Source organism: Staurois parvus, unplaced genomic scaffold (genome assembly GCF_062004578.1).
Source record: "Staurois parvus isolate SC_StPar_1 unplaced genomic scaffold, SC_StPar_1.0 ptg000020l, whole genome shotgun sequence".
NCBI classification, from domain to species: Eukaryota; Metazoa; Chordata; class Amphibia; order Anura; family Ranidae; genus Staurois; species Staurois parvus.
Window position 1 is genome coordinate 8228352 of NW_028317816.1, and position 27298 is coordinate 8255649.

Here is a 27298-nt window from a genome sequence, read left to right on the forward strand (position 1 = left end):
CTGATGTAAGGACAGACTCAGATCTGCATATGTGCATTTGGTGCACACGTCGTGGGTAGGTCAGCCCATTCATTTTAATGGTCCGCACTACCCGTGAGAAACACTAAGAAGTCCCCGACCCTTCTTTTTTTTTTTTTTCAAAATTGCACAGCAGCAACACGTGGTTTGGTGAACACGAAAATGCACCACAGGGGCTTACATGAGATTCGGACCTCTGATGGATGAAAATGTTACTGCCCACACCTCGGTGAATTTTAATTCAATACCCCTGACCTAGAGAATCAACCACCTTATTTTGTTTCCGGTACAGTGCATTTATTTATTTGTGTATTTTCATTCCACAGATGTTATTGATAACTGCAAATACATATCTGACGAATGTCGAAAAAAGGTATGTACGCCTGATACTGACAAGCATAAGACCTTATGTTGCATATTTCTGACATGCAATGTAGTAAGCAACAGCTGTTCCTAATCTAGTTCTCAGTCATTTTCCAGTGTAGATATATATCTGATTGGTAGATCTGCGCGCTCACAGCACACGTCCGGTACTCACGGAAAGGTCCCGATCTCCTCTTTCGATCGGGACCTTTCCCGATCATGTGACCACCGTGATGGAGTATCACGGCGGTCACATGACCCTAAACCCCGCCCCACCTCCCGGCTTCTGAAACCCTTAGGGGGCCGGGAGGTGACTGCGCCAAGGGGTTAAACAGTGTTACGTATATTGCATCATGAAGCTGCAGAGAGCCAACAACAGTAGCATAGGTCAGCCTTTTTCAAACAGAGTACCCAAGTAAAATGCCTAAAAATTGCCCAACCGTTGTATACAAGCCAGTGGGTGGATCAAGCCTGCCTTTTAGTTATACAAAGCCACAGGTTTCCATTGTGTACCATTACAACCTTCTAGCCACCGGTGTCCTAACAACCAATGATGTCATCAGCTTTAGGATGTGAGATGCCTCCACGGCATCCTTGTGTGCCCCCCTCCATCAACACAGGGGTCACGTTAGCTGAGTGAAGGAGAGAAACTGAAAGAGAAGGGAAACACTGGAATATTAATCAGTACCAGTGTGCAAAGGTGTATCTTCTTTGGAAGAATAAATCGCCTCCAATGTTGGGTGACCTACATGTGTGGATGTTGCTGTGATATGTCAAACAATTAGTATAGTTTTTTACGTGGGGTGCCTCAAGATTGTGCAGAATTTTAAAGGGTGCCTTGTCAATAAAAAAAAAAGTTGAGAAATGCTGATCTGTGCTATATTACATCATATAATGCATGTCACCCATCACAGATACCATGTGTGTACATAACATATAATACATAAAAGGTGTGACAAGTAATTCCCGGAATGGGATTGTGATCAGGTGACTGGTAGATCGCGGTCTGGGCTTGCTGGCCTGCCATCCCAGAGCATCAAACAGAGTTCAATGCAGTGGGACTACTTGTAAAGTTGGAGCTGTAGTAGGGAGCAAGTGCCGCATAAGCCGATGCCTCCTCTGTAGTGCTGGCTCCTGTCCAGTGCAGAGTCATACCAACTGCACTCCACCTCTTATCCTGACTAGCAGTGAACAGAATGATGCCAGCAGCAGGAAAGAAGAGATCTTCAGGTCAGTGTGAAGCAATACACTGGGCATAATAGTAAAGGACTGTTTTCACACTGATGTGCTGCGATTTATTCACCCCATAGTTAACCACTTCCATACAGGGCACTTTTACCCCCTTCCTGCCCAGGCCAATTTTCAGGTTTCAGCGCTCTCACACTTTGAATGACAATTGCGCGGTCATACAACATTGTACCCAAACTAAAATTTTATCATTTTCTTCACACAACTAGAGCTTTCTTTTGGTGGTATTTAATCCCCACTGGGGTTTTTATTTTTTGCTAAATTAACAAAAAAGACCAAAAATTTTGAAAAAAAAACACGTTTTTGTTATAAAAGTTTGCAAATAAATTCTTCTTCATAAATTTAGGCCAAAATGTATTCTACTACATGTCTTTGGTGAAAATAACCCAAATCAGTATTTATTATTTAGTCTGTAGGAAAGTTATAGAGTTCACAAACTATGGGATATATCTGAAAATTGATCAGTCCTGAAGTACTGACAGCCAATCTCATTTCTTGAGGTCCAAGAATGTCAGAACAGTACAGATATCCCCCAAATGACCCCTTTTGCAAAGTAGACAGTCCGATGTATTTCATAACAGGCATGGCGAGTTTTTTGAAGTTGTAATTTTTTTGTCATTTTTCAGAAATGAAGAAATAAAAAAAATGATTTTCACTATTTTTTCTTTTTTACATACTGTCACCAGTGCAGTACAGTGTCATCATATAACTGGCATGGCAGTGACACTGACTGGTGACAGTACGGAAAAAAAAATTGATAAATTAAAATAAATAAATAAAAAATTATTACATATTTTTCTAATTTTTTAAGATTTTTTTTCATATTTCACTATGACCAAAGTAGTATAATGTTACCATAGTGACATTGTACTACTTTGGGTAAGTGATGTGTGTGTATATATATATATATATATATATATATATATATATATATATATATATATATATATATATATATATTATTATTTATTTTTATTTTTTTTTTTTTTTTTACACAATTTGCTTATAGCAAAGAATTACTTTGCTATAAGCAAGCATTTACCTAAATGAAATCGATTCATTCAGGATTTTTTTTTTCTTAACTGTGGTTTGGCCACAGCTAATCACATGACACAGCTGGGCTGTGATTGGCACAGCTTGTGCATGTGATCGCTGTGACCATTCACAGCTAGCTACACTTGTGATTGGTCACAGCAGGTCACATGGTACTGGCAACAGGGCCGGTACTCAGATCTGTCATCGGCCGTGTATATATATATATGTGTGTGTGTGTGTGTGTGTGTGTGTGTGTGATTTTGCATTTCGGGTAGGGGGCGCGCGCCCACCCTATCAGTGCTGCCAATTGCTGCCTCGGGTGTCAATCACCGGTTCCCGGCCGGTGATTACCTGCCGGAGCCTGGCGATTACCAGCAAACACTGACAGGGAGCAAGGCTGCATTGTTTTCAATGCAGCTCTTCTCCCTGTCAGTTTGAGCACAGTGATCCGGATTGCTGAGCACAACCTTCTAGATCAGTGTGTTACAGTGAAGCACACCCCCTAGTGAAACACTCCTCTCACAAACTTCTGTAACCGCTTCCTGACTGCCCTATAGCACAAATACTGCTACAGGGCGGTACAGGTGCGCACAATCACGTGTGTGTATATATGTGATTCGCACTCCCATGGTTTTCACACCCCTTCCAGATAGTGTCAGATTGCCCTTCAGTACACCAGTCATCGCATTTAACCCCTTGATTACCAGGAACACGCTCATACACAATAAACCTCCATTGCTAGTATAGTGTCTGAATGGATCAATATCTTTTGATCAGATCAGCACTATACCAGCGTTCACATTAGTATAGTATAAAATGCAGCGTTAGCGGAATCAGCCCCGCAACCTACCAGCACCTGCATTTAGCCCCTACACTTACCCCCCCCCCCCTTCCCCACCAGCAAGTGCAGTGTCAGTAGGTCACTGTCACTTGATATGTTACACACAAAACCGTAGTTAAACTCTGCAGTTATATTTTTTATGCTTTCCTCCATCTTGGTCGAAGGAAGTTAAACATTCTTCCTTTATTGCAGACAATGAAGTTCTTGGTATAAATGATTCAGACACGTGGCAGTTGTTTTGTCAGTCTCCCCACTTATATGTAAGACAAGTTCCAAAGTTCTCAATGTCTGTTGGTAAATAACTATGTACTCCGTTGTGTTCTTCTTTCAGTTGCATCAACTTAAAGACAAATACTATGCAATTGAAATTGATCCAGACCTTACAATTAAAGAAAAATATCCATACATGATTGAATGGTAAGTCTTTCTTTAACAATGAGTGAACATGTACATGAGTACAATTGAGGTACAGAGTCATCAACTATATGCAGCATATAGCAAAACAAAAGTACAGCACATTTCTGAATAGTGCAAAAGAACATTCATATACAGTCAGCATAACATTGAATGGGTCAGGGTGTACTTTACAAGTTTACCAGATCCTGGATAGAAGTGAAGTATAATGCGATATGTGCGAAGGTGACCTAGAAAGTGTGCTAGAAATGTGTCCTAGGTGGCGGAGCCCATGATAAGGGGTGTTGCTGCAAGTGTCTAAGAGGTGTGTGTTTTTACACAGAGGTGAAAAGGGGAAGGGTCAGAAAATTTGGAAAGAGCGAAAAGAAAGTTATTGTTGATGAGTAAAACCTAGTAGAGATGGTGGTGAGATTTAGGGCCAGTTCACACTGTATGCATTTTAGTTGCTTTTTTTCTGCATCCAAAACGCACAGAAAGTAGGTTATATGGTTGTCAATGTCATAGTTCACATCAGTGCTTGCAGTTCCAGTGTCTTCCGGTTGCAGAAAATTAAAAAAAAAAGTAAGAACAGGCTGCATTTTTCCTGCACAGAACTGTACTGAAAATGCACTGGAACGCATCAAAAACACTCCGGAACGTGTCAAAAACACATAAAAAATGTGCATGTGGAAACGCATCCAGAACACATCTGAACTACGTTTTTACGGTGTGAGTCGGCCCTGGAATGCAAAAAAAACGCACTGGAACATGTCAAAAACACGCATGCGCAAACACATCTGGAATGCATCTGAACTGTGTTTCTATTGTATGAACCAGCTACTTTAGTGGCTTGGTGAATGACAGCTACTTCTCGGAGCTATAAAGTGAAGGGAAACAATGCCAGCGATTGCATTTAAAAACCAGCAATGACATTTAGCACTGGGCAGTGAGTGAGTCTGTCTGTATACACTGCTCCCTCCCTGTATACACTGGTCCTCTCCTGCCTTCCCCCCCCCCCCCCAAAAAAAACCCCCTGTCAAATAGACTGTCTGGCCTTCATTGGGGCCCAGGTCTCTCGTTATCGGCACCTGTATCGGCTCACTTTTTCCTTCTCCTAGGATTATGTTCAACCGATATGTTTTGGCCGCATTCCTATTCACTAATATAGATTACTGTGAAACCTCAAATTAGTTTGATTTATTCACATTATTAAAAATACCTCATTATCTACATGTTAGAGATTTGGCTCCTTTTAGAGTAACCATGAGCACTAGTTGGGCTATTCTGACTTATATGAAACCTGTAAAAAAAACTTACCGCAGTGGTGGTCATCTTTCTTGATATTGGGGGCCTAAGTGTGGTCTCATACATCACCAAAGTGCCACACATGGCATTCAATAAATGTAATGTTCTAAAAAGCTGTCAGAAACTGCAGACCTGCAACATAAAATGTACAAAGACTACAGGAAGGCTGCAAGAGATTGTCTGAGACTGCAGATATGCTGCTGGGGAATGTCAGAGAATGTAGACATGGTAGTTGTTGGAGGCTGGGGACAAGCAGTCAGGAGACACATTACATGAGACTGCTAGAGATTACTGCTATTGGAGGCTGGGGACAAGCAGTCAGGAGACACATTACATGAGACTGCTAGAGATTACTGCTATTGGAGGCTGGGGACAAGCAGTCAGGAGACACATTACATGAGACTGCTAGAGATTACTGCTATTGGAGGCTGGGGACAAGCAGTCAGGAAACACATTACATGAGACTGCTAGAGATTACTGCTATTGGAGGCTGGGGACAAGCAGTCAGGAAACACATTACATGAGACTGCTAGAGATTACTGCTATTACAGCCCCACAAATCAGTGCTTCTACATTTGTACTCTTTACATGCCCCTTAAAATTACTTCTCTCAAATGACTAGCATAAGTGTTACTTTTAGAAGAGATCTTTTACATGTTCCTTTGATTTTATGAACCAAGAAACCATCTGACGTTTAGCTTTGCTTTTCCAATGGCCACATATCATAAATGGTTTCTTACTTTTTTAAGTTATTAGGTAGATAAATATTTATTTTACTGAAATAAAAACCCCTTGAACGTTCTGATGAATTATTCGTATTTCATAGGACAAATATTTTCCAGTTAATAGAAAATGCTAGATTAAGATATTACTAAATTGTGTATGCTGTTTGTGAGATATTTTGTTTAAAAACATAGGATTCAGAACTTAAAGTGTTACTAAACCCAGGACCCAGAATTCACTATATCTGGTCTCCCACAGTACACACAACATGGAAATGCAATTGTTTTTGTAAATCGAAACTGTTCTCATCAGCAGTATATAGCAGTCTTGTGACTTCTATCAGTGTTCAGCAGAGCACTGGTTACAGCTTGTAGGAGTAGTTTTCTTTCTGCTCTAGGAGGATACAGGACCTCTGTCTGGACAGTGCTGATTGGCCCTGTGCTGATCACATGCACTCTCCCAAGATAAAAAAAAAAAAAACTTCTCTAGCTATACACACCAAACTAAGCATGTTCAGAGTGTCTCCTCACAATATGCCTTATCAGGAGATAAAAGGGAGATACTGGAAGAAGGGGAGGATCAGAGAAGTCAGGATCAAACAGCATTTTTACACAATGCAGAGGATTAACCCCTTAGGTTCCTGCAGTGAGTATAACAAGCATGCTTCACTGCATATACAGACTGATTTTACTATTGGGGGTTTAGTAACACTTTAATGTATCATAAGACATTACCTTGCAATCCTAGAGCTGTTTCCTCAGTTGAGATTCTATGATTGCATATTCACATTTTAATATCAATATTTTTACGTTTATTCATGTGCCTCAGCACGAGTTCACACTATGCGGTGGGAGTCACTGCATGTATTTCACACAGGAATCTCACAGGTATGCGCAAATGTCTGTGTGGTGCGATTTGAGCCATACATTTTGTATGGCTCAAATTGCGTTGCATCCTCACCAGAAAGGTGTAGGACACTCCTTTTAAATCCGCACCTGAATCACATAGCATGGGTGTGTTCTCACCCATGTGATGTGATTTCTGGCAATTGCATCACGTTTTGCGATCTGTTTCAGGGTGTCATTAACCGTTTCAATACCGTGCAATTTTACACCTTCCTGCCCAGGCCATTTTTCAGGTTTCAGCGCTCTCACACTTTGAATGACAATTGCGCGGTCATACAACATTGTACCCAAACTAAAATTTTATCATTTTCTTCACACAACTAGAGCTTTCTTTTGGTGGTATTTAATCACTGCTGGGGTTTTTATTTTTTGCTAAATTAACAAAAAAAGACCAAAAATTTTGAAAAAAAAACATTTTTCTTTGTTTCTGTTATAAAAGTTTACAAATAAATAATTGTTCTTCATAAATTTAGGCCAAGATGTATTCTGCTACATGTCTTTGGTGAAAATAACCCAAATTAGGATGTATTTTTTAGTTTGTAGGAAAGTTATAGAGTTCACAAACTATGGTATAGATCTGAATATTGATCAATCCTGAAGTACTGACGGCCAATCTAATTTCTTGAGGTCCAAGAATGTCAGAACAGTACAGATATCCCCAAATGACCCCTTTTTGCAGAGTAGACAGTCCGACGTACTTCATAAGAGGCATGGCGAGTTTTTTGAAGTTGTATTTTTTTGTCATAATTTTTCGGAAAATGAAAAAAATATTTTCACTATTTTTTTTTTTTACATACTGTCACCAGTGCAGTACAGCGTCATCATATAACTGGCATGGCGGTGAACAGGGACACTGACTGGTGACAGTATGAAAAAAAAAAATATATATATATATATTTTTTTTTATTATATTTAATTTTTTATTACATTTATTTTTTTATTTTTTTTAAGATTTTCTTTTTCATATTTTACTATGACCAAAGTAGTACAATGTTACCATAGTAACATTGTACTACTTTGGGGAAGTGATCAGTATTTTTTTTTTTTTTTTTACACAATTTGCTTATAGCAAAGAATTACTTTGCTATAAGCAAGCATTTACCTGAATGAAATCGATTCATTCAGCTTTTTTTTTTTTTTTTTTTTTTTTTTTTTGTGCTTAGCTGTGATTTGGTCACAGCTAATCACATGACATGTGCATGTGATTAGCTGTGACCATTCACAGCTAGGCACTAGTATACAATGGATGGCATCATGAATGAAGCCATCCATTGTATACAACTGTCATGTGACCTGCTGTGATTGGTCACAGCAGGTCACATGGTACCAGCAACGGGAGCCGGTACTCGGATCTGTCATCGGCCGTGTCCGAGGTGCACGGCCGGTGACAGATCGCACTGCTGCGCCACTCTGCATTAGCGCAAATGGCGCATGTGCGGGAGCACGCCAAATGGCGTGCACCCGGAGTGGAGAGACACTTCTGAAGCCGCCAAACGGCCATTGGCCGGGCGGCTAATGGTTAATTAACCCCCGCACCAGATCGCATGAACGTGATCCAACTGCAATGCAGTGCCCCATGCACAGGATTCACAGCGTTTCCCGCACCACGTTGGTGTGAACCAGGGCTCAGTGTTGCTACTTCTATGGGTTTCGGTTCTGCCACATTTTACAGCCTCCCACATCTTGCCCTGTATGTCTCTATACTCTCTTCACCCATCCTCATCAGCACCAGTCCTATTGGGTACCAGCATGAATTGATGTCGAGAACTTGGTTTTACTTTAAACACTGATAGCTAGGAATGGAACAAAAAATAAAATAACACAAGAGTTTATCACATTTATTTATTTATGTATTAAAAAAAATCACAATTCACAACTCTGCAAGCTTGCAACAACCAGTGAGATGTTTGCTCTTGTTTTTGTGTACTTAAGACCTGGAATTAAAGTAGTTATGATTATGTACTCACATGCCATCTGACACATCAAGCTGATTCCTCCACTTTGATTTCAGGTTCAGTGGAATTCCAGCTTAACCCTCACTACTTTTAAAACTGTCCCCTCTCCCCTCCTAACACCTGTGTACGAAAGATGTATATTCTTACCTACAGTCCAGTCACATAATCCGGCTCCCCTGTGTCAGTCAGCCAGGCAGCTGCAGGTGAGAGATGGTAGCACTGAAAATGGATGGGCTATTGAAGCCTGTGGGTGACATCACAGCTTCACGTTTTACTAGTCACTGTTAGAGCGCTCTCTCCTCTCCCCTGCAGCGCGGCTGGCTGACACAGGGGAGATCATGTGACTGGACCCGAGTGGGCTGAAAATAGGTAAGTACATACATCTTTCGTACACAAGTTCGTTAATATAGGTGTTAGGAGGGGGGGACCGTTTCAAACGTAGTTAGGGTTAAGTTGGAATTCCACTTTAATGCAGAGAATCTAATTTCAGTTTATTTAAATTTATTCTGAGATCCAGTTTCATGCCCCCAAGAGGGATTACAAACCCTGCTATACAGAGACTCCTGCCATGGTGTGTGGCATTACATATACAGTATTTTTAAATAAACTCTGCTGAGATCTCTGCTTTTTATCAAACATTAGAAACAGATTAATGAGGTCTGCATTGCTAGCTTGCAAGGGTAAATGCTGAGGAATTCTTATTTTGTAGTGTCAACATTTAGGGAATTGCCCTCTTGCTATGAATTTCCCTGTCTAGTTGTAGAATAACATTTTCTTTTTTTCACTCTATATAACTTTTTATTTTTACAGGTATACAAAATCACACGCACTATTGATTGAACAGGCTTTCCAGAAGGACAAACTGACAGAAGTTGTAAGGGAATCTGACATTATGCTCAAGTAAGCACCATTTTTATTATTGTATGTATTGTTTATGTAAGTTACTGATGATTGTTGCTAAATGTGACAACACACATTACAATATGATAGCAGAGTGTCCTTTACATTCACTTGATGCAACTAATCAGTTGTTTGTACCTATTTTATATTTACACTGAAAACGGGTGGATGATCTGGTTAAAGTTGACAGTTTCTCCACTCCTTGAGTTTTATACTTGATGACCTATTAATTAAATGATTACTTTATACAGGATATTGTCCTATTCATTTATTGATGTACTAATTGCCCAAAAATAGGTGTGCCAAGCTTGTAGAATCATACTCGAAAACGACTTGAGGCTGTAATTGGTGCTAAAGGTGCTTCAACAAAGTAATTGAGCAGAGGCTGTGAATACTTATGTACATGTGGTTTTTTATTTTTAATAAATTACAAAGATTTCAAAACTAACTTCTTTCATGTTGTCATTATGGGGTATTGTTTGTAGAATGTTGAGGGAAAAAAATGAATTTAATCCATTTTGGAGTAAGGCTGTAATGTTAAGCGCTGTGAATACTTTCTGGATGCACTCTCATTTTTAAAGCCATGTCTGCACAATATATAATGTCCATTTTCTTTTATCTTGCAGGGAAGGTTATGAAACTTTTTTTGACAAGCTACATGAACACAACATACCAGTGTTCATTTTTTCAGCAGGACTTGGGGATGTATTAGAAGAAGCAATACGTCAAGCTGGAGTCTACTACCCAAACATAAAAGTAGTTTCCAACTTTATGGACTTTGATGAAAATGTACGTTAAACTCTTCCTCTGCGTAATGTGTCATTTTGTTTTCTTCTAAGTGTCACGAAAGACCTGAACCAATATGTCTGAAAACTGTGCATAAACCAACCATTTTAGTTGAACATTTTCCATAAACTCCCCAGCTCAAAAAGGAACTTTTTATATGTGTGGGCTAAAAAATTTGGATTGAGTACTTACTGGAGTTCATGTGACCTGAAGAGAAAGTAATGAAGTGATCCAATGCCAGGAAATTGCAATCTTCTGTTCTCGTGAAATGCTCAGGTTGTAGAAGACTTTGCACATCCTGTAGATATCCAATTGGATATTGAGCAGCTTAGATGGCCACTATAGCTATGTAAAATCTGCATCTGACATTGTATGCCGTCTGTGTCCATCTTTTCCAGTTGGCAAGGCCAACAATTCTGTGGGCTGTCCATTTATTAGCTTGTAGACTAGTTGTTGGCAACCCATAGAAGTCTGTACAGCCTAGTGGGGACAGAACTGGTGTAGATCAGGAGGAGCACTACAGGTCTGTCTGCTAGTGGATAAAGTTTTTTTTTTTTTATGCCTCTTCTATATCAAGGGCATGCATCTGTAAGTGTGAGTGTGTGTATATATATGTATATGTGTGTGTGTGTATATATATGTGTGTGTGTGTGTATGTATATATATATATATATATATATATATATATATATACATACACACACACACACACACACATTGTTTTTTTTAAAGCAAATCTTTTTCTGTGCTGCTCTGACCTAGCAGCTTAGTGTTGTCTGTTTTGGAGAGGATCTCCAGGAAAGAAACTTCACAACAGTATTACAAAATAAAAATTTGCTTAAGAAAACTGTATATAGAGAGCTATGATGCCAAACATACTGAAAAATATATATTGTGGGTTCACACACCTATAGAATATTTATAGTAAGCATACATTTAACTTAAGCAGGCCATATAGGTTTAATTATTTTTTTTCATTCAACCAATGTGTTGAACGAAAAAAAAAGAGCCAATCCTACCTGATGTGATATTGTATTCTGACAGCAGGAATCCTTCCCTGCCGACAGGGTGGTTGTAGACAAGTCAATTGATAGATTGACGACCAGCTTGCCCATATATGGATCGAGGTTTTTCTGCTGAATCGGCCAAATTTCGATCCATGTATGGCTGGCTTTTCTGTATATTCCAATCATTGTGTTCCTCTATAGATTTAGTAATATGTTTTTATCTGGGGATGTGGTTATTATCATAAGCTTGATTAGCCTTATGTAACATCTATAGTTTTTGTGTTTTTTTTTTTTTTTGTTTTTTTTGTTTTTTTACATAGACCTGACCCATAGAGTTGTACTTGGAGTGGCGATTTTCAACTTATGAGGTGGCCCCTGACATCACCAAAGGGCTGTCCATCATTTTCAGTGCATGTATTAGTAGAGAGGATTGTCAGAGACTGTGGAAATACTAAAAGAAATAATGGTCACAGACTTTAGACAGGCTTCAGATGTGCTTAGAGCCTGGTGACACACTGCAGAAAACCGTAGTGGGAGTTGAAGCATTGCTTTCGAAATAATAGTGATCTCTACTAGCCTCGCGTAAGTCTACATTCTCTCACAGACTACTGGAGTGCAAAGGCCAAACAACAAATACCAAAGGCTTCATGTGGCCCTAAGGCCTTAGGTTGGACACCTAGGATGTAGAGTTTCTCAATCAGGGTACCATGGAACCCTAGGGTTCCTTCAGAGGTTGCTAGGGGTTCCTTGAGCAACGAGCAATGTCTGCCTCTCAGACAAGTTCCCACTGACAACATTGATCTTTTTAGCTATCTGTAAGGGGGGATTCTTCCCAGTGACCACAAGCAACTCTGGCTTCCCTCATTTATGTATATTATTACATTCCTTACAAAGAAACCTGTTTTTTTTAAGATATTTACACTTATTGATGAGATTGGTCACAATCATTTAAATCTTTAAATTAATTGCAAGAAAAGGACTGTAGTTACCACTTAACATTCACACTTAGGTAGACCAGTCTTTAGGCAGCTGGGCAGTTCTGTTGTTAATGTTTTTGTATTTTGAGCATCCCTTTCAGCATTAATTCAGTGGCTATTATTTTCCAGCCTGGAGGTGAGAAGGTGACCATTTTGATTGTAGGGCAAACCACTAAATAAACATGACCATACAGTATGTGGGCTTCCTGTTTTACCGCACACTTCCCTCCTGCCCCCAAATGGTCTTTGACCAGTAATTCAGATCAGCCGTTCTTGTGATCCATACACTCCTAGAAGTCAATAGAGGGCACTTGGCTCTTTCCTGGTTTCTGCTTCACAGCCTCCTGGGTCTGCTTTACTGCTTCATGTTTCTCAAAAGATGATTTGTTTATTTAGAAACAACATTGCAGTGTGTAAAATACCAAATTTCAACTTTGGCAGGTAACACTGTAAACATTCAGTATTTGTATTTCAACTGTGTATTTAGCAACTTGCAGCTTTAAGCTGAGAATCTAGGAGTTTGCCTTGGATTTATGGTTTTCTATTATTTATTCTATAATTATGTTAACATATTATTAGGAGTGTTATCTTTTATAAATGAAACAGACTCTGTCTCTTGGTTATAGATACTTGGTATAGTATTTGTCTGGACAGTAAGCTTTGTGGGTTAATACTGTGTAGACAAACGTGCCTTCTCTATAGATGATTGAGATAAAGTTACACCTGAATATTAATTGAGCCCTTTTTAATTGCAGGGGGTTATAAAGGGATTCAAAGGTGAATTAATACATGTTTACAACAAACATGATGGTGCCTTGAAGAGAACAGAATACTTCAATCAGCTGAAAGATAACAGTAACATCATTCTCCTGGGAGACTCACTAGGAGATTTAACTATGGCTGATGGTGTATCAAATGTCGAAAATATACTCAAAATAGGATATCTTAATGATAAGGTAAGCAAATCGCCTCTGAATTAGCTTGTGCCTTGGCATTGTGTAAGTGACAAAGAGAGGCCTAGAGCATCCATGTTATGTTGTATACTGCGCTCTTACAGTATAGGAAAGATTATCATACAGGAAACCTGTACTGTGGGAAATATGGAGGCTTTGTTGCAGCCAGTCTAATTAGAGTCACTAGCCCAGAACAAGCATGCATATCGGAAAGTCATTCTTATGTGTTTCACAAATTGAAGTACAGTCCAGATGGTGAGAGCATTACTGCCATTCATAAGTGACGGTCATTATAATGGAATATGTTTTCTGCTACTGAGCATTTTTCTCTGTTGCAAAGCACCATTCGAGCTGAATTTGTTTGGTCACTGTCCGACTAATGTTTCTCCCATGCCTGTCTGCACAAAAAATAGTTTAAAAAAAGAATAAAAAAAAAAAGGAAGTCCGCTTGAACTCCTGATATCACGCTTTTTCTAGATCAGTCTCAGAAAATATTCACCATGAAAGCCAGGCAACTAGCATTTCCAGAAGTCAGCATTATGCAGTACATGTTCTCTCTGTACATGGTTTTTTTTTTTTTTTTAAGAGGGTATCTAAACTGGTAACATAATCCCACTGTAATCCCCGAAAACAATATGGGATATCCATACCTCCAACAAGTATATTTGTGTGGAATGTCTTGTTCCTGTGTGCAGCAACTCTTGTGAAAGAGAACACTGAGTCCACCAACACACACAAAAATGACATCTATTTACCTGGTGGCATGTTGGGTCAGGCTGTATGAATTCCCTACACCAGGGGCTTATGTTAAATTTCCCTTCGGTTGTAGTCTGCATTGAGTTTTCATGTTGTAATATTTGGAGGGAATGCTTTCAAATGCTTCAGCTATCTCCTAAAGATTACGCATATGGAGGTAGGTTGATTTTCCTCCAACTGAAAAGTCCTTGCTAAATGGATAAATGTGTAGGGGGCCTTCTATTTTATGTAAGCCATAGACTATGCAATTTTCTTTCCTGCAAAAACGTGTTGCGGGGGTGGATGGCGCAGGGAGCCGTCCATTCCAGTAGCACACAGTGATTATTGCTAGCGGCTATAGCCTCTGGCAATCATCACATGCTAAATTTCCAACATGCTGGTTGTACCAAAATAGATCACTGTATGGATCTTGGGTACAATCAGCCTGCCCATAGATGGATCGAATATCAGCCGGTCTCTGCTGAAGCAGCCAAGATTTAATCCATCTATGGCTGCCTTTAAGCCCTCTTGAAAACAAAGGCTGATACATGTGGTATAGTCCCCTGAAAAACCTCAGGCAAATGATTTTATACATACTATATGTGTATTAAAAAAATATATATATGTGTGTGTGTGTGTATATATATATATTTATTCTCTCTCTCGTTTCCATGGCCGAGCAGCTGCATCCAAGCCTTACATCACCAAGTGCAATGCAAAGCGTCAGATGCAGTGGTGTAAAGCATGCCGCCACTGGGCTTTAGAGCAGTGGAGACGCATTCTCTGGAGTGACGAATCACACTTCTCTGTCTAGCAATCTGATGGACGTGTCTGGGTTCGGAGGTTGCCAGGAGAATGGTACTTGCCTGACTGCATTGTGCCAAGTGTAAAGTTTGGTGGAGGGGGGGATTATGGTGTGGGGTTGTTTTTCAGGGGTTGGGCTTGGCCCCCTAGTTCCAGTGAAGGGAACTCCTAAGGCGTCAGCATACCAAGATATTTTGGACAATTTCATGCTCCCAACTTTGTGGGAACAGTTTGGGGATGGACCCTTCCTGTTCCAACATGACTGCACACCAGTGCACAAAGCAAGGTCCATAAAGACACGAATGAGTGAGTTTGGGGTGGAGGAACTTGACTAGCCTGCACAGAGTCCTGACCTCAACTGGATAGCTAGGGATGAATTAGAGCGGAGACTGTGAGCCAGGCCTTCTCATCCGACATCAGTGCCTGACCTCACAAATGCGCTTCTGGAAGAATGTTAAAAAATTCCCATAGACACACTCCTAAACCTTGTGGACAGTCTTCCCAGAAGAGTTGAAGCTGTTATAGCTGCAAAAGGTGGGCCAACTCAATATTGTACCCTATAGACTAAGACTGGGAAGCCATTAAATTTCATGTTGTGTAAAGGCAGGTGTCCCAATACTTTTGTATAGTGTGTGTGTGTGTGTATGTATATGTGTATATATACAGTGAGGAACAGAAGTATTTGAACACCCTGCGATTTTGCAAGTTCTCCCACTTAGAAATCATGGAGGGATCTGAAATTCACATTGTAAGTGCATTCCCACTCTGAGAGACAGAATTAAAAAAAAATTCAGGAAATCACATTGTATGATTTTTAAAGAATTTATTTGTCTTGCACTGCTGAACATAAGTATATGAACACCTAAGAAACAGCAAGAATTCTGGCTCTCAAAGACCTGTTACTGTGCCTTTAAAAAGTCCACCTCTACTCCACTCATTAATCTAACTTAGTAGCACCTGTCTGAGCTCTTTAAAGACACCTGTCCACCCCACAGTCAGTCAGACGCCAACTACTACCATGGGCAAGACCAAAGAGCTGTCAAAAGACACCAGAGACAAAATTGTGGACCTCCACAAGGCTGGAAAGGGCTATGGGGCAATTGCCAAGCAGCTTGGTGAAAATAGATCAACTGTTGGAGCAATTGTTAGAAAATGGAAGAGGCTAAAAACAACTGTCGGTCTCCCTCGGACTGGGTCTCCATGCAAGATCTCACCTCGTGGGGTATCACTGATGATAAGAAAGGTGAGAAATCAGCCCAGAACTACAAGGGAGGAGCTGGTCAATGACATGAAGAGAGCTGGGACCACAGTTTCAAAGGTCACTGTCGGTAGAACACTACGCCGTCATGGTTTCAAATCATGCATTGCACGGAAAGTTCCCCTGCTCAAGTCATCACATGTCCAGGCCCGTCTGAAGTTTGCCAATGACCATCTGGATGATCCAGAGGAGGCATGGGAGAAAGTCATGTGGTCAGATCAGACCAAAGTAGAACATTTTGGTCTAAACTTCACTCATCGTGTTTGGAGGAAAATGAAGGATGAGTTGCATCCAAAGAACGCCATCCCTACTGTGAAGCATGGGGGTGGTAACATCATGCTTTGGGGGTGCTTTTCTGCGAAGGGGACAGGACAACTGCACTGTATTAATGAGAGGATGAATGGGGCCATTTATTGTGAGATTTTGAGCAACAACCTCCTTCCCTCAGTCAGAGCATTGAAGATGGGTCGTGGCTGGGTCTTCCAACATGACAACGACCCGAAGCACACAGCCAGGATAACCAAGGAGTGGCTCCGTAAGAAGCATATCAAGGTTCTGGAGTGGCCTAGCCAGTCTCCAGACCTAAATCCAATAGAACATCATCTTTGGAGGGAGCTGAAACTCCGTGTTGCTCAGCGACAGCCCCGAAACCTGACAGATCTAGAGGAGATCTGTGTGGAGGAGTGGGCCAAAATCCCTGTTGCAGTGTGTGCAAACCTGGTCAAGAACTACAGGAAACGTTTGACCTCTGTAATTGCAAACAAAGGCTTCTGTGCCAAATATTAACACTGATTTTCTCAGGTGTTCAAATACTTATGTTCAGCAGTGCAAGACAAATAAATTCTTTAAAAATGTGATTTCCTTTTTTTTAAAATTCTGTCTCAGAGTGGGAATGCACCTACAATGTGAATTTCAGACCCCTCCATGATTTCTAAGTGGGAGAACTTGCAAAGTCGCAGGGTGTTCAAATACCTGTTCCTCACTGTGTGTCTGTGTATATATATGTATGTATGTATGTATGTATGTGTGTATATATATATATATATATATATATATATATATATATATATATATATATATATATATATAGTAAAATATCAGGTTTCTGTGATGTAAAAAAATTACACAAAGATAACTAATTTCAGAACTTTTTCCACCTTTAATGTGACATATAAACTGTACAACTCAATTGAAAAACAAACTGAAATCTTTTAGGGGGGGTAAACATAAAAAACTAATGTGATTGCATAAGTGTGCACACCCTCTTATAACTGGGGATATAGCTGTGTTCAGAATTAAGCAATCACATTCAAAATCAAAAGTTAAATAGGAGTCAGTACACACTTGCCATCATTTTAAAATGCCTCTGAGTAACTCCAAATAAAGTTCATCTGTTCTAGTTGGTCTTTCCTGACATTTTCTTAGTCGCATCCTACAGCAAAAGCCATGGTCTGCAGAGAGCTTCCAAAGCATCATAGGGATCTCATTGTTAAAAGGTATCAGTCAGGAGAAGGGTACAAAGAATTTCCAAGGCATTCGATATACCATGAAACACAGTGAAGACAGTCATCATCGAGTGGAGAAAATATGGCGCAACAGTGACATTACCAAGAACTAGACGTCCCTCCAAAATTGATGAAAAGATGAGAAGAAAACTGGTTGGGAGGGTGCCAAGAGACCTACAGCAACATTAAAGGAGCTGCAGAAATATCCGGCAAGACAGAAGCCTTTTCTTAAGAAGAAAATCATCCAAGCTCTACTAAATTTTGCAAAAACACATCTGAAGTCTCCGAAAAGCATGTGGGAAAATGTGTTATGGTCTGATGAAACCAAGGTTGAACTTTTTTGGCCATAATTCCAAAAGATATGTTTGGAGCAAAAACAACACTGCACATCACCTAAAGAACACCATACCCACAGTGAAGCATGGTGGTGGCAGCATCATGCTTTGGGACTGTTTTTCTTCAGCTGGAACTGGAGCCTTCGTCAAGGTAGAGGGAATAATGAACAGTTCCAAATACCAGTCAGTGTTGGCACAAAACCTTCAGGCTTCTGCTAGAAAGCTGAACATGAAGAGGAACTTCATCTTTCAGCATGGCAACGACCTAAAGCATACATTCAAATCAACAAAGGAATGGCTTCACCAGAAGACAAGGAAAGTTTTGGAATGGCCCAGCCAGAGCCGAGGCCTGAATCTGATGGAAAATCTGTGGGGTGATCTGAAGAGGACTGCGCACAGGAGATGCCCTCGCAATCTGACAGATTTGGAGTGTTTTTGCAAGGAAGAGTGGGCAAATTTTGCCAAGTCAAGGTGTGCCATGCTGATAGACTCATACCCAAAAAGACTGAGTGCTGGAATAAAATTAAAAGCTGCTTCAACAAAGTATTAGTGTAAGGGTGTGTACACTTATGCAACCATATTATTTTAGTTTTTTATTTTTACTTTAAAGTTTCATTACCTTGTTATGCAGGTCTTTTTTGATCGACAGTTCTTTTTTGATCCCCATGGCTCATTATCTAGCCTGCTGAGTGCATCTACTTGAGAGCTAACAAACTCATTCACTATTTATACACAGACATTAATTGCATTTTAAAAAGCCACAGATGTAAGAAATTAACCATTCATTTCCCTATTAACCTGTGTGTGTCACCTTGTGTGTCTGTACCAAGGCCAAACATTCCAGGGTATGTAAACTTTTTATCAGGGCCGTTTGGGTGATTTCTGTTATCATTATGATTTAAAAAGAAGCAAAACAACTGTGTGATCATAAATGGCTTCATATGATTACTATCCTTAAATAAAAGTCATTTTTTTGGCATGATCAGTCATATTTTCAATATAAATGCCAAAATGTCACGATTTCTGCCAGGGTATGCAAACTTTTGAGCACAACTGTATAATGTAAATGGTTGTAGCATTAGTGGTGTGACATTTAAGGGGTTAAAATGAGTAATGAGGAGGCAACATAGTGCCTCTTCGCCACCTATCAAATGCCTCTGAAACACGATGCACTGCGTATTGCTTTTCAGAGGCATGACAAGGACTGCCATTAGTGTCAGCTTAGCCTAAGACTTTTGTTTTGGTGAACCTGGAATGTATCTGTCAAATATAAACCACAAGTGCAAACGGGATGTTAACTGTTTATACAGATGTGTGCTTGCAGTGTAGTACTGGGGGCTTACAAAAGGTAGAGAGCTTAGGGCGGGTGATCGCCGTGGACAGGTCAAAGGAACAGGGTTGGTGTGAGACGTCGACTTAGAGTCAAATACTTTTTAACAGACTCGGCTGTAGATTGTTTTCTAATTTTCTTTTTCTTTGCCTACAGGTAGAAGAGTTATTAGAGAAATACATGAACTCATATGACATCGTTTTAGTGAAAGATGAATCTCTGGATGTGGCCAACTCAATACTGCAGAAGATCCTGTAAGCTTCACTGGATCTTAGACCCTCACTACTGACCAGCTGTGTTCTCTGAGCAGAGGGAGAATTACTTCATTTTTGTTTATTTAAACATATTTAATAGAAACATTTTAGAATTTAAAAGCACCTTACTTTCAGCATTGTGCTGCTTTACCTCCACAATATTTTTTTTTACTCCACAATGCCTTTCGCCTTCAGCAGAGATGGGATGCCTGTGTGCAAGCCAGGTTCACCACAGGTCTAGAATGGCATTCATTCTGTCTGTGCAAATACTAGATGGTATGTTTTATTTTCATATTCAGTTTAGCTGTTGTATTTTGTACAAGCATATTCTCCAAAGGCCAAATAATGTGCATGTTCTGAAGTGCTGTTTGTACAGTTTTGTATGCTTTGGAATGTTCCATTATAAAATATGTCACTTATAAATGTTGACTGATTTCATTTATTTTGATATAATTATTATTTTTGTTTGTTTTGTGGGTAAAAGAAAAAACTTTGGGCTAGGGGGACTGAAGTGTGAATTCCACCACTTGGGTCCTCAATGCAATAAGGCCCTGTGTCAAGGATCTTCCCCACCAGGACCTGCAGAAGTCTTTAATTCAGTAAGTGTAGTTAGTAAGGTTTCCCCATAGAAGTCAATGAGGTCACAGTGGCTGTGTTAACGCTGGTCACAAACAGAATACCAGGCAGCACCAGACATAAAGGTGCTAATTACAGCTCGTATAGTTAATCCTTCTAGCTCAGTTCCAGTTGTATTTTTTTTTAAATGGGTAGTCCAGTTGTTACTCCGTCTACAATATTCCTCTTCTCCCTGGTGCTGTCCCCCAAAGTCCTCTTCTGGGATGAATGATGCTCAGCATGGCAGATAAAATTGGGCTTTAAGAGTTCCTATTTGGGGCCCTTTCACACGAATGGACCAATTGGGTATGTCAGTCCGTTTTTCAGGCCGACCCATTCAGACCACCAGTTGTTCTCTATGGGGAGGTGGATGTAAACGGACGTGTCCATTTACACCCGCCTGCATCCAATCAGCTAAGAACAGATGCAATGGGGGATCCGTTCCCCATCCGTCTAGGGCAGGGGTCCCCAAACTTTCTAAGCAAAGGGCCAGTTTACTGTCCTTCAGACTTTAGGGGTGCCGGACCAGAAACTATCACGGCATCAGTGGGAATAAACAATGCCCCATCTTTGGTGTTGGTGAGAGGAATTGTGCCCCAGCATGGTGTCATTGGGCTCCATTCTTGGTATCATTGGGATGAGCTGAGCCCCAGCATTGGTGTCATTGGTTGGAATTGTTGTCCCATCGTTGGTATCAATGGGAGGAATTTGTTGGTGTCAGTGGATTAAATGATGCCCCAAGGGCCAGATAAAAGCAGTTTGGAGCCCACTGGTCTAGGGGATCAGAACGTATGTCACTTGGATGTAAATGAATAGGCTGTCTGTATACATCTGACCACCCCATAGAGAACAGCGGGCTGTGTCCGTGTTCACTCTATACAAATGCAGACAGAGGCCTGTCATCACCTGTTCAGCAGCGATCAGCGGACAGATTCCCCGCAGAGCAGGCGGATCCGCTTGCCAGAGTCCGCCCATGTAAAAGGGTCTGCAAAGTAGTTGTAAAACCTTATACCCAGTGAAGCGACACACAGAGATGAGACAACCCCTCCTACATAAGTTTTACCGGGTTATCTGCAGTGTTCTCTACAACCGCTCAAAGTGCAGAATTTATACAGCTTGTCTGAGATTCCAGATAAAAAGGGGGGAAAGCTGAAATTACACACTGTAGCGCTCAGTGAGGAGAGTTCTCAGTCCTGATTGGAGGGAAGGGACACGCCCCCCCTTCATACAGCACACAAGAACAGAGAGTTGAGGCCAATCACAGGCTGTGTGCTGGAACTCCCTCCCCATCATCTTTTTTTTCTCTTGGTGTCAGGAAAAGTTGTCAGAATGATTCATGCTGACAGCAGAGGAACAAAGCAGCAGACAAAAATGGCACTTAGTGCTCTTAATTGAGTCAAGTACACACAATAGAGGGATATGTTTTGTTCATATTTCATGTCTGAGGTTTACAACCACTTTAAAGGTATACCCTTTATTTCCACACTACTGTGTGTTATGGTGTGCTAATACACAGGTGCCTTGCTATTAAAAATACATGGTGCTGCATTGCATGTTACATGCATAATCTTTATATGCTAAGGTGACCAGCTTTACCTTTAATATGGCATTGCTGAACATGTGGCTATTGATATCCCAATATAATGCACAAAATTAAAGCAGAGTTTATCAGTATTTTATTTATCAAAACGTATCTTTCAGCACTCATTACATTTTAGACACTTTATTTTGAGTTGAGAACTAAATTAGTAAGACAAACTTCAGTTGCAGTGTTTTAACAGAATTTTATAAACTGGCACATGACATGACTACCTATAGCTGAAATATTGCCTTACTTTATTACTCTACCCATCCCACCTATCAAAAACAAATATATCCATCATTAAAAAAAATTCTTAGTCAGTTTACAGAAAGCCACAATCTGGCTCACAATTGTACAGCCAACATTGTATCCATAACTGAGATGACTAGTGCTGGGCAATGGGCATTAAATTATATGACATATGAGCCCAAAACCATCCCATTTCTATGTAGCTTACATTTGTGTATGGGCTAAATTCCCTGTCCGGAGGGGATGGAGTACCCTGGAATGTGGTTACAATGTAAACAATCACTCTCCAGTGAGCAGAGGGGGTGGTAAAAACTTGACAGCCACTATAAGAGTTCATTGTAAAAGCTTGGTTAGAAGTCGGACACATTGAATGTTCATGTTTTTTTTTTTTTTTTGCACACATCACACAGCAACGTGATTTTTTTTTTTTTTTTACAAATACACAGTTTTCTAAAGTTTTAATTCCATAATTGCACTTAAAGGAAAGGATATGACAGGCAGGACCCCCCCAAAGCAATCTTTTCCCTCTCTGATTAGCTAGTAACATTCATATCCACAACTGAATGATTCCAAGATCGAAAATCACATCAGAAAAGGTTGTACACGTTGGGGTCAATTCACTGAGAGATAATTACCGCATACATTTTTGAGTTAAAATAAGTCATGCGGTATTTATTTCAAAAGTAGCCAATTCACTAAAAATCATGCGTTATTTACCGAATGCTATAAATATTTATGTTTTGCGATATTTAGCACTTACATTTTGAGTTCTTTTTGGTGGTGTTTTTTTCACAATTTATTTTCGCAGGCTAACCTTGCACCAGAATGCACACAGCAACACTGTGAAACTATGAAAACATTGTACGTAGTGTGCTTTTATTCACAAAATGATCTCCCTCTGATGAAATGTTACAATTTATTTTCATTCCTGAGCTCAGAGTAGAACATTTTTACACGGATACATTGTATACTTTGCACTTTCTGGCCAGTGCAGAGTTCCTCTAATTGTTATTTTGTATATTTCTCAAATACGGCCAGCAAACACCAGGTGATAAATAATGAATGTGTGTTTTTTTTAATGAATTGGCTTTAATGATTTATTTCATGTTTTTTTGAAGTATTTATCTCACTATTTTAACAAAGGTGCAGTATTTACCTCACATTCGATATTTTACTTTGATGAACTGACACTTATTATCTTATGTGATAATTTATGCAAATGAGTCACGTGACCTTGTTATTGCATGAGGTAACCTTTAGTGAATTGACCCCAATTGTTCTTTATAATAAATTCCCTCTTTCAGTGGGTTAAAGAAACGGTATTAGATACAGAAATACTTAAAGTGGAACCGCACTGCAGCTGAGCACTACAAACCACAAATGCTGTATAATTCATAATAGTCAAAGCAAACTTAGCCATCCATCCATGTCTCCATGCTTTATTTTGCTGAGAAATCACTTTGAAAAACACCCCCTGGCAGTGACCATCTTGAGTAAGGGCAGATGATTCATGAAGCATTTACTTCCTGGAAATAATCTGCCCTTGGCTCAGGCACTGGTTGAGCTGGGAACCCTCCCTCCTGGGATGTATGAAATCATTTGCCTAGGCATGAAAACCAGGTAGTAACTGAAGAAATGTTAAAACAGGTAAATATGATATACTTTCTAATGCTAGCAGCATACGGATTAAAAACTGTCCATGTTGACTGGGAGAGTGAAGTTCTACTTTAAATGGGAATCAGGCAAATGTTTTTTAAAAAGTAGATGTGTCTGCGTGAACACACTATACTGGAAATGAATTAGCAACAATTCAAAGCCAGCTAGCAAAGTGAGGGTTCCTGGCTTCCAATAAAGATAATCCTCAGGTGCCAAGCCAGAGCATAGCAATCTTCTGGACCATTGAACTAACAGAACAATCACATTCATTGCTTGGGTCCTTTTGGCTGGATTTATACGGTTGCACTGGGGAAACACGTTGGTGCAGTGCGGAGCCATTCATTCTTAATAGCACCTTGTCACCACAGCAGATGCACAGTAATGCACTGCCTTGGGTTATAGTGCACTGCATTACAAGAAATACTGCATGCACCCTTTATGCTGCGTTAGCGCATTCAAATGAAAGAACTGCCTTTGCACATTAGCATGCTAAATAACATACTGCTACAATATAAATCTAGCCTTACTGAAACATCCTAAAATGCAGTTATAGTAGTAGGCAGCCACACATGCCCACAAACCGTGCTTAAATCCAGACTAGACTGTTATTCTACTTTTCGTAGCAACCAGTCATATTAACCCATTGCATGTAGGACAGAATGAAACCAAGAATCAAATCCGTTACTGTAGTACAACACTGACAAGGGTGACCGTTGTTTCCTCCAAAACATTAGGCCGTGACAAGAATCCTGGCAATGTCATGTTTAAAGCAAAATCCGCTGCCCCTACAACCCCCATCCCAATCCAAATGCAAATGCTGCACCAAAAACAAGAACATATATACAAGGTTATATATACACACACCTTGACCTTACTCCTGGCTTCTGCCCACAGCTCCCTAGGCCAGTGTGACATCACCATTCTTCAGCGAGAACCCAGGGAATGCTGGGTAGTCCAAACTTTGCAGGCGGGCAGTTAAAGCACAGTGCACAAGTAACATTTGGGCTATTCAGCTTCACTAGAAGGATTGTGGCATCACCTCCTGCAGTACAGAATCTGAGATAAGGCAACTATGTTTACTAACTTCTATTCCCATGGGCTTTTTTTAAAAAAAATACTATTTTTAAACTGTAATACTGCTTTTGTGTGCAAGGACCACTTTAACTACTAAAGTAGTTGTGAAGAAATCCCTATATAAATAATACTAGTCTTTTTCAGAATTTTTTTAAAGGAAACAAGTACTGAAAGAATATTTAGGCTGTCCTTGTTGACCTATCCTTTTGCAAATGTCAGCTGCCTGACTGTCATGCTGTTCCAAAGTCCACAATACCCAAAAAAAATAAAAATTGGGCTGGCTTTCCATTTTAATATAGTTCACTTTTGTGCCTGTGTTCTCACAATAAACAAACTGCACAAACTGCTTTAGATTCCCATAAACATATCCAAACAAATGAGTGTTCTGTCACAAGACATTTTCACAGTGCATACAGACACAAAATCTGCTGAAAGATTACAGTTCATCATGTCTCTCTTTATCCTCCTGCTCTTTCAACTTAAACTCAGCTTCTGTAATTTTGCCATCCTGATTCCGGTCTTGATTTCTGTACATGTTCTCAATAATCTTGTCGGCGTCAAACCCAGGGGCCAGTTTTCCTTTCCCAGCATCAACCTGGGCTTTAATATAGTCTGAAAACTGAAAACATTGACTTGTGAGTTTTTCCACTTTCATAATAACATTTCACATACTATGAACATCTAGTAATCAGCAAATTAAATTATAATTCTAGAAGGTGCCCTTCTTACAATTTTCTCCCAGCAGTGGTCTGAATCTTACATCAGGTGTCCCCATCATCGTGCCACTACCTTTTAGTACTAGGTATAGGGTGGGAGGCACGTCAGGCTGCAGGTCTAGACAAAGTCTGACCATCTTTCCTCCTATGATCCTGGGCGCGGGGCAAGCATATGATGTCATTGGTTGTTAGATGTCATAACCACCAATCACTGCAGAGGTGGGGGGTGGCTGCACTGGGGACCGGTTGGCATGTCTGGATAAGACAGTTATTCGGTCTGGGTCTGGACCACAGCCCAATTTTTAGTGATGGCTGATTTAGCCCGATGTTCACTTACTTAAATGTCAGGTAGCCTCAACAGGTTCACTTTAATCCTCTCCTGCTGTACAGCACCTTTCTTTTAGTTCCCTACAACTGTCTAGCTCAGGGGTAGGCAACCTGCGGCTCTCTAGCTGTTGTGGAACTACATTTCCCATGAGGCATTGCAAAGATTACAAAACTGACAGTTACAGCTATGACTTGCAGAGGCATGATGGAACTTGTAGTCCTGCGGCTCTCAGGTTGCCTACCCCTGGACTCTAGCTGCTTGGTATAGATGAGCATGTGACTCACTCCATATGACAGTACTAAGGCAAGGCACCACCATAACTTTCACATAGGGAGAGTCCATAGTCCCATTTAAAGAGACTCTGTCACCAGAATAAATTCTATATGTTTTCTCTTCATAAAAGAGTGCTTTACTGACAAACCTAAAGTCATGTACAGTAGAATTGCTACTGAACACAGCCCCAGCATATGTAATCAAATTGCGCTAGACTCTTTGCAAGAGCAGTTTTCCTGTGGCATGTGTGTGGCTCTGAGTAGGCAAGCTTTGGAAAGGGGGAAGAAAATGGTAAATGCTGGGAGATTGATCCAACAGGCCAGCATGGTGCACAAGTGTGGTGATATCACAATGCTTTAAACCTGAAAGGGGTCTGAAGTCTGTATACGGCACACGCAATGCAGTGATCTCAGTTGCAATACTCTGCAGACTACAATGCAAAAAGGTGATAAATGCACTTTTATTTTATAAATGTGGGAGCAATTATTACATGGATCATCATTGTGAGGGGTACAGTACCATTCTGAAAGACAATAAAAGGAGCTGAGAAGGAGGGGATCACAGGGAAACTGCTTCTGAACACAGTCTAAACACCCTCTGTTTATGTGCTGATTATGTGTGCAGAAGCTGCTCTCCTGCTGTCCCCAGGGAATGAAATTGACAGCTGAAGATCACAGCCTCAGCCAATGCAAACAAGGATGGCTGAGGCTGTATGCAGTAGACTGGCTTCTGAGCACAGCCTGAGTGCTCTGTTTGCTGGAGCTATGGTTAGGAGTACCTATAAGACCATGACAAAAGCAGAGAAAAGCGCACAGATCTTGTGCAATAAAGAATGTAACATTTATTTTATAAAACAAAAATGGCAACTCACATATGCTCAGCTTGTACTGGTACAGATCAAGCCGGCAGGATATAGTTCTGTGTAAGCCTGCTCACCACGGCCAGTGAAATCCAAAGATCAGAATCACTTCCAGATGACAGATGCAGCAGTGATCTGAATCTCCCCTTAAGGAGCTTGAGAAAGAGGAGCATCCTCAACGTGTTGCCTCACTGTCAGGACCCACACTTGTACACAGCCTGCACCCACTTTTCCATCTCGGTGCAACCAAGTGATTCCGATTGCCACTGCATCTGTCATCTGTGGGCAGAGCTCATCTGCAGCAGTGCCAGCAGCT

The 27298-nt window shown here is 40.4% G+C and overlaps 2 protein-coding genes across 3 annotated transcripts in view; one reads left to right on the forward strand and one right to left on the reverse strand.

Moving 5' to 3' along the window:
* The window catches only part of NT5C3A (5'-nucleotidase, cytosolic IIIA), an 81418-nt gene extending 61365 nt beyond the window's left edge, over window positions 1-20053 (forward strand). For both annotated transcript variants that reach the window (XM_089687211.1, XM_089687215.1), the window contains exons 4-9: window positions 345-391; window positions 3837-3922; window positions 9597-9686; window positions 10313-10475; window positions 13212-13412; window positions 19533-20053. In XM_089687211.1, the coding sequence (XP_089543337.1) occupies window positions 345-391; window positions 3837-3922; window positions 9597-9686; window positions 10313-10475; window positions 13212-13412; window positions 19533-19634 (689 nt within the window). In that variant the 3' untranslated portion in view covers window positions 19635-20053. The remainder of the gene's footprint in view (window positions 1-344; window positions 392-3836; window positions 3923-9596; window positions 9687-10312; window positions 10476-13211; window positions 13413-19532) is intronic.
* Window positions 20054-21898: 1845 nt separating this feature from the next.
* The window catches only part of FKBP9 (FKBP prolyl isomerase 9), an 87531-nt gene continuing 82131 nt past the window's right edge, over window positions 21899-27298 (reverse strand). The window contains exon 10 of the mRNA XM_089687197.1: window positions 21899-25425. Within this exon, the coding sequence (XP_089543323.1) occupies window positions 25243-25425 (183 nt within the window). The 3' untranslated portion in view covers window positions 21899-25242. The remainder of the gene's footprint in view (window positions 25426-27298) is intronic.